An 8,065-nucleotide genomic window follows, 5' to 3' on the forward strand; every position below is an offset into this window, starting at 1 on the left:
ATAATCGATTTTCATTTCTTAACTAATTTCTTGTCTCCTTGTTCACTTGTATGTATCTTATAAAATCTCATGATTCACAACCTAAAGGAGGGGGTAATGTTAGTAAGTAGGTAGCTATTATAATACTCTCTTATTGTTTGGAGATTTAAAACTCCATAAAATTTTAAAAAGAAAATATCATAAAAATTTATTTTAATCCTGTATTAATTTGATCCAATGGTACATATATATTGATAGGATCATTAAGTAACTAATGTATTTTTTTTAAACTACAAACACATTAATAATAACTTCTAAAATATATTTTCAATAAAAAATAATTATGAAGAAGATATATAATAATTGAAATTAAGTTATCAATTAAATCCTATAATTTAAATTTAATTCAATAAGTTGGTTATTTACATGATATTTTAGACAATTAAGTACTTTAAATATTTTGACGTAACATTATTTAAATATTGTAACTTAATTAGTTGTATATATTGTTGAATGTTTATAATGAATTATGAGTTTTCTTTTTCAAATCGGTATGTAATCCAACTTCATGATAAAAAAAAAAAATAAAAGAAGAAAACTGATATACAAAACATAAAAAAATAGAGTAAGAAAAAAAAAACAGAATAAATAATGAGGCAAAGATATAAATATTAGTTGAAAGTTGATATTTATAATTAATACTGTAATAATACCCTAGTACCAACGATAGCCACAATAAAAATGGACCAACAAATTAAATTTCGCTCATTTCAAATTTAAGTTTTAACATTCTAATTCTATTAAACACCATTAATTCTAGAGGAATGTTTTGGACATTTTAAAATTAATTCTAAATAAAATATTAAAATCATTATAATATTCAAAATTATGTTTTTTAATTCATTTAAATAAACTTAATTCTAAAATAGTTTTTATTGTTTAATTTTAATATTAAATATTATATTTCAATTTATTAAAATCAAATCCAATTTCTTCTTTCTAATTCAATAAAACAAACTTAATTATATAGCTGCTATTTTTTTTATTTTAAAATTACCTAAAAGTGTATTTTAACCTTTTAAAATCAAACTTAAATTTTAACATTCTAAATCCATTAAATGAGATTAATCCTAAAAGGTATTTTGTCTTTTTAAGATTAATCTTAAATAAAATATTTTAATTTTTTTTATATTAAATTTAAATTTTTAGTTTTTTTAATGCATTTAAACAACATTAATACTACAAGGGTAAAGAACTAAAATAATGAAGTCAAAAGAAAGAGGGAAAGAAAAAGCAGAAGGTGAAAAATCAGTGTTATTAGACCGGACCGATCCATTCGGTCAGACCGGAAACCCGGTGAGTCGGTGACCAAGTCGATCCGGGTGAGCTTACTGCCGGGAAAAGGAAGAGAACCAGCAAGATCCGATTTGAACCGGCCGGATTTGACTAAAACCGATGAACCGACCGGGTTAAAACTTGAACCGGTTCGTTGCATTTTTTTTTGTCCCTCTCCCCAGCGAAACTGCGCCGTTTTGGCTTTCTGAGGGGGAAAAAAGTGAAACCTAAAAGCTACCCTCTCCCTCTTCGAGCAGCAGCAGCTCCCATCCCCTACTCTCTCTCTCAATCTCACTCAACAAGGAGAGCCTCTGACTCTCACACTCCCAAAAAAGCACCGCCACCGCCACCGCCACCGCCACCGCCACCGCCGGGCTACTCTGCTTCGTCTCGTGACTCTCGCGTCGGCCCCTGTGCATCTCCTTCCTGGCTCGTCGCCTCCTCTGCGTGACAGCGTCTCGCATCATCGTTGTCGTCGTCGCGCCCTCGTCCGGCGTGGCTCACCGTCGCTGCTGCATTCCCCTTGCCAGACTCTGCTTCGCCGTGCTTGGTCTCCCTCTTCTCAGGTATATTTTTTAATTTTTTTATTTATTCAGTTATTGACTTATTGCCTCATTGCGTTATAATTTGATTAACTGAGGAACTGATTAATGATGTTGATTAACTGAATCTGTCGATTCTGTAATGGTTTTAAAATGTATGATAAGAAACGTTGAGATGAGAACTAACCAGACCTGTAACTTATCAAACCAATTTCTACTTATCAACCTTACTTTTCTGGTTTTGGAGTCAAGCAATTCTGCTGTGTACTAACAGATTCTTCATTGTTGTTGATTATATTTGGTTGATTGTAATTTTGTTGATTATTCAATAGTGTAATATATTGTTGTTTTATATTATTGTTGTTCTAGAAAGCTTCATCAAATACACCATCAAAAACACCATCCTCTCAAATTTTGTTGGCAGATCATTCAAATTTTGTTGATACATTGTAATATATGTAGGTTTAGTGGTTGATTGATGCTTTTGTTTTTCTGATTATTAGGGTTTAGGGTTGATTTGTTGCTGTTTTTATACCATTATGGTGAATTGAGAGGCTGTTTTTATATTGTTGTTTTTATATTGTTATGTGAATTTATATTGTTGGATAGTGGATAAATTTTGTGAATTGAGCTGTTTTGTTTATATTATTTTGGATAGTGGATAGGTTCTGTTAATTTATATTATTCTCCTCATGTTTATTCTATTACATAATCTTTGATAGCTTGGTTTTGTTTGCAAGAGTTTAAACTAGGAAGTATTTGGCACTTATCAGATTTTAAGTTTTTCGTCTAAAGGTTCAAATTTTTGAAACTTTATTGCTTTCTTCTATCCCCTTCATTTGCAGCACAGGTCTTTGACAAATAATGATTTGGTAGAGTTAGTTATTTTTAGAAGTTGAGACTATTGTTGTTAAAATGATAGTGACAAACTAACAATATGCATTTCGATTTAAATTTTTGACTATTTTATGTTTTTTAGTTACGTGAGACCAAGTCAATCGATTTAACCAATGATTTATTGGTTAAACCAGTGACTTACCGGTTAACCCGATGATCCGGTGATCTAATAATTTGACCGGTTTGATCACTGGTTCGGTTTTGACAACGATGTGAAAAACTAAATTTCATTGGTGTGCCCTAATTTGTAGACACTATTACTAATCCAGCTGTTTGAGGGGACGAGCAGGCAACGCAGTCTTTGCTCCAAAACATGGACATCAAAACCTTTGCTTTCGCCGCTGCTACTCCGCCACTATCGGTCATCGCCGCCGCCAAGCTCGCCGGAATCTCTCCCTCGGTTGACACATCACTCCCTCCTGACTCATCTCCGATATTTCTCTTCTCTAATGGGTATCATATTCCCTTCCTTCTTTTCCGATATCATTTCTATTTTTTTATATAATAACTCGATTCATCAGTTTCTTCTCTGTTTTTCCCAATTTTTCCTCTTTTTTTTAATATATTCTTAATTTTAAGTTTATGTAGTAATGCATAGTTAAATACTTTGAAGTAAATCCAAGAGGCAGTGACACTGTAGTGCCAATATATTTTGCATTGCATTGAGCTTTATTAAGTTATTGATGACATGCACTGGACTTGTTTCAATCCCTATAAGCATGTTGGGTTTTATAATATAGTAATAGGAAGTAATTATTGAGTTGTTATATTTATAATGATTTTATGTTAGTATTTTGTTTTCCGTTAAGTTTTCCTTTTGAAATTGATAATAGAAGTTCTTTCAATTTGGCATTTGTCTATTTTCAAATAAGTGGTACTGGTGGGAAATAAAAAACGTTTTACTATTTTGTTTCTTAAGTATACTACTATCTACTGTCTACTACTTGATGAATGCATTTAGCTTTGCAGGCTGAAATTGCACGGAGCATCCGTTCTTCTGCGTTATGTTGGGCGGGTTGCCAACATTCCCAATTTCTATGGCCAAGATGCTTTCGAGGCTACCCAGGTGAATTTGTTGATGTGATGTCTTTATATCCACATAATGATTCATTTTTTGCTTTTAGAAACTACTTAGTAAATTAATGCTTTAATGAAATGAAAGATTAAAATGATTCCATGACAAATTAATGGTGTTGCTTTAAGATTGAACATTTAAATTATCTTGTAAATAGCTCGTCAGCATCTGCTTGTGGTTGTGAGTTAGTGCCTTTTTTGGTTTACTTCATTTTCTTTGCTTCACAGATTGATGAATGGCTGGAGTATGTACCTGTCTTCTTATCAGGCCCTACTTTTGAGAATGGATGCAAATATATGGATCAGTTCTTGGAGAAGCGTACACTTTTTGTTGGCCATTCATTATCAATTGCGGATGTAGCAATCTGGTCAAGTCTTGCAGGTAAAGATCATTTAGGAGACCTGATTAACTTGTTTTACTGTTATGTTTCTGTCAAACAAGCTGCATATCGAAGAGAAAATCTGTATATTCATACTGTACTTATCTTTTATGGCATGATGTAAGATTTGGTAGGCAACACTGCAACAAAATACGCCACCGTTACTTATAATGTTGACATTGTAGTTTGCACCTAATATGATCTGATACTAATATTCTGTGTAACATGGTTGCTCACTAAGATCACCTTTGTCTTTCCCTTCAACTTGTAATGTTGACTTTGCAACTAATAAGCTCTGCATTCTTTATTCCATGTAGCTTAGTGTTCTATTGATATTATGTATAGTCCACATAAATTCTATGCATGCCATACCTTTGCAGGAACTGGAAAGAGATGGGAAAGTCTAAGGAAGTCAAAAAAGTATCCAAATCTTGCACGATGGTTCAATTCAATTACAGAGGAATATGGTTCTGCAATAAATGAAGTTACAACAAAATATACTGGAAAAAAAAGTGCAGATCCATCAGTGGCCATGCCAGCTGTGGCTGATCAAGTGAAGACTGTGAATGGTGATCTATCTGCTAAAGGAGGAAGCAAATCTTCAGCAGATATAGATCTTCCAGATGCTGAAGTTGGAAAAGTTTGTCTGCGTTTTGCTCCGGAACCCAGTGGCTATCTTCACATTGGACACTCAAAAGCAGCCTTGTTGAACAAATATTTTGCTGAGCGATACCAAGGCAAAGTTATTCTACGGTTTGATGATACGAACCCTGCTAAAGAAAGCAATGAATTTGTGGACAACGTGCTGAAAGATGTTGATACATTGGGTATCAATTATGAACGCGTGACATATACATCCGATTACTTCCCTGAGTTGCTGAAAACTGCTGAAAATTTAATACGCCAGGGTAAAGCATATGTTGATGACACCCCACGTGAACAGATGCAAAAAGAAAGAATGGATGGCATAGAATCTAAAAACAGAGACAACACCATGGAGGATAACTTGAAATTGTGGAAGGAAATGATTGCAGGATCTGAGAGAGGCTTACAATGTTGTGTCCGTGGCAAGTTGGATATGCAGGACCCAAACAAATCACTCAGAGATCCTGTGTATTATCGTTGCAATCCTATGCCTCATCACAGAATTGGATCCAAGTATAAGGTTTACCCAACTTATGACTTTGCGTGTCCATATGTTGATGCTATTGAAGGAATTACTCATGCTCTTCGGTCTAGTGAGTACCATGATCGAAATGCTCAATATTACAGGATTCAGGAGGATTTGGGAGTTCGAAAAGTTATAATCTATGAATTCAGTCGATTAAATATGGTCTACACTGTTCTCAGCAAACGAAAACTTCTGTGGTTTGTCCAAAATGGGAGAGTTGATGGATGGGATGACCCGCGATTTCCTACAGTGCAAGGAATTGTTCGCAGAGGTTTGAAAATTGAGGCACTAGTACAGTTTATTGTTGAGCAAGTATGTACAGATATTCTTTCATTTATTATCAAAAGAAAAGACTGGGAATGATATATAATAAAAAAAATTTGCTTCCTTGTTAAATCTTTGTGCGTTCTTCATTTCTTCTTTCACACTCATTCTGAGAATACTCATGAGTATTCCATATTTGTGCAGGGAGCATCAAAAAATCTCAATCTCATGGAATGGGACAAGCTTTGGACAATTAATAAGAAGATTATTGATCCTGTCTGCCCGAGACACACTGCTGTCATTGCAGACAGACGAGTGTTGCTGACCCTCACTGATGGTCCTGAGAAACCATTTGTCCGCATCATACCTAAGCACAAGAAATATGCTGCTGCTGGCGATAAAGCCACAACATTTACTAAAAAGATATGGCTTGACCATGTTGACGCAGCGTCCATATCAGCAGGCGAGGAAGTAACCCTAATGGACTGGGGAAATGCCATAGTGAAGGAAATACAGAAGGATCAAGATGGGAATGTCACAGGGTTGATTGGTGTTTTGCATCTTGAAGGGTCTGTGAAGACCACAAAATTGAAACTCACTTGGCTGCCTTTCATAGATGAACTAGTTAACCTGACATTGGTGGACTTTGATTATCTGATTACCAAAAAGAAGGTATGTGCTTTTACACCCTAAAATTGTCAAGGATTCAGGCATGATTATACAGTTACCCTTACTGTTTTCTATGCTGGAGCCCCTTCCATTGCTCTAGCCATAAGCTATGGCAGCTCAAAACCCCACAGGGGCCTGCCAGTTTGGATGATCTATATAAATTCTGTTAAGTGTGACCTATTCAAGTTAAATGGCCGTCTTATTTTAATAATATTATTCTTTGACAAATTGTCAATAATTATGGAGATAAACTTAGACTGGAAAATATCCACTTCCAAATCAATAATTATCGGATAAACTTGCATCATTGCACAAAAATATTGGATAGGGTTAAGAATTAGCAATCCAAAGTAGGCCTTTTAATTATTGTGTTTGGAATATACATAGAATAAAATATAGCAAACTAAATCATTTCCCACTTCCTCTTCTGAATCAATTGCCGTCGGCTCCCACCTGCCCTATTTGACTTCCACCACCATTCATGACTGCCTGCTAGTACCACTGATCTCATTCTTGTACCAATCTACCCTAACCTTTTTTCTTCAGCAAATTATTTCATATTTGGGTTTAATTACTCTATAGTTTGTTGGTCCTTATAGTTTTACCAAATTTGCAATTATTTCTATATTTTTTTTTTCTTTTCAATTGGGTTTCTACACCGTTTTTAATTTTGTAATTATGTTATTTTCGTGTAAAAAAGCATTAAAATTAACAGAATATTCTTTCCAAAAAGTATGTGGTCAAAGATCTAATTAGGTTTTTAATTATGGGTATTTTCAATTTGTGGTGAAATATTTTGTTAACTCCAACATTTTCTACATTGGTAAAGACCTAATTACAAAATTAAAAGTAGTGTAGGGATCTAATTGAATGAAAAAAAAGTAATTAAATCTTATTTTTATTGTGTCTTGCTTTTTATCTTGCAAAACTTTGTAATGTCTGCTTTGCTGTGAATTTGTATTATTGACTTTTTTTTTCCCCTCGATGTAGCTCGAAGAAGGGGAGGATTTCATGGATGTGATTAACCCATGTACCAAAAAGGAGACTCTAGCTTATGGAGACTCCAATATGCGAAACCTTCAGCGTGGAGATATATTGCAGTTGGAGAGGAAAGGCTATTTCAGGTGTGACGCACCCTTCATTAGGGCATCCAAGCCAATTGTGCTATTTGCAATCCCTGATGGTAGGCAGCAGACAAAGTAAACTTTTGTTCTTTAAAATGTTCTAGAACAACCCACATTCAATAGCTCAGTTGCTAGTAATGGGGGCTTACTAGTTTGTGGAACTACTTCATGTTTACCATCACAAAATTAAAATTGTACTATGAATCAAGCAAACCATTTTAGTGGGTTCTTGACCAGCATTTTGACAAGCCTTTTCTGTCTTTTTCAAAAAATTTTTTGGGAGGTAATGGAATGGTCTTTACACAAGGAATCAAGTTTATCTGTGTTTTGCCTATAAGACGCAAAAATTGTGTGTGAATTTAGGCAAGGAGCCAATATCCACATTTGGACAAGATCGTAATTTCAAATTTATCATTAAGACTGGTACCTCCCTTTGTTAGTGGGTGCTGGTTACTAGTACAACTCCATGGAGAGTAAATGAATTTCCATTTTGTTTCACATCCCAAAACAAGCACTAAATAGATAAAAGGGAAAAATTAAACTAGGGTCGTTAAAGATTTTTGTATCGGATAAGTATAATGAAACAAAAAAATATGAAATTGACAGGACGGTCGTTAACCCTTTAAAATT

General features: G+C 34.3%; 1 protein-coding gene across 1 annotated transcript; it reads left to right on the top strand.

Moving 5' to 3' along the window:
- The first annotated feature begins 1,584 nt into the window (after positions 1-1,584).
- LOC130948820 (glutamate--tRNA ligase, cytoplasmic) lies at positions 1,585-7,674 on the top strand. Its single transcript, XM_057877692.1, has 7 exons — positions 1,585-1,880; positions 3,005-3,206; positions 3,723-3,819; positions 4,056-4,209; positions 4,588-5,690; positions 5,847-6,314; positions 7,302-7,674. The coding sequence occupies exons 2-7, from the start codon at positions 3,067-3,069 to the stop codon at positions 7,512-7,514; spliced, it is 2,175 nt and encodes a 724-aa protein (XP_057733675.1). The 5' UTR covers positions 1,585-1,880; positions 3,005-3,066; the 3' UTR covers positions 7,515-7,674.
- Positions 7,675-8,065: the final 391 nt, after the last annotated feature.

This window comes from Arachis stenosperma, chromosome 9, assembly GCF_014773155.1.
Source record: "Arachis stenosperma cultivar V10309 chromosome 9, arast.V10309.gnm1.PFL2, whole genome shotgun sequence".
In the NCBI taxonomy this organism is placed as follows: domain Eukaryota; kingdom Viridiplantae; phylum Streptophyta; class Magnoliopsida; order Fabales; family Fabaceae; genus Arachis; species Arachis stenosperma.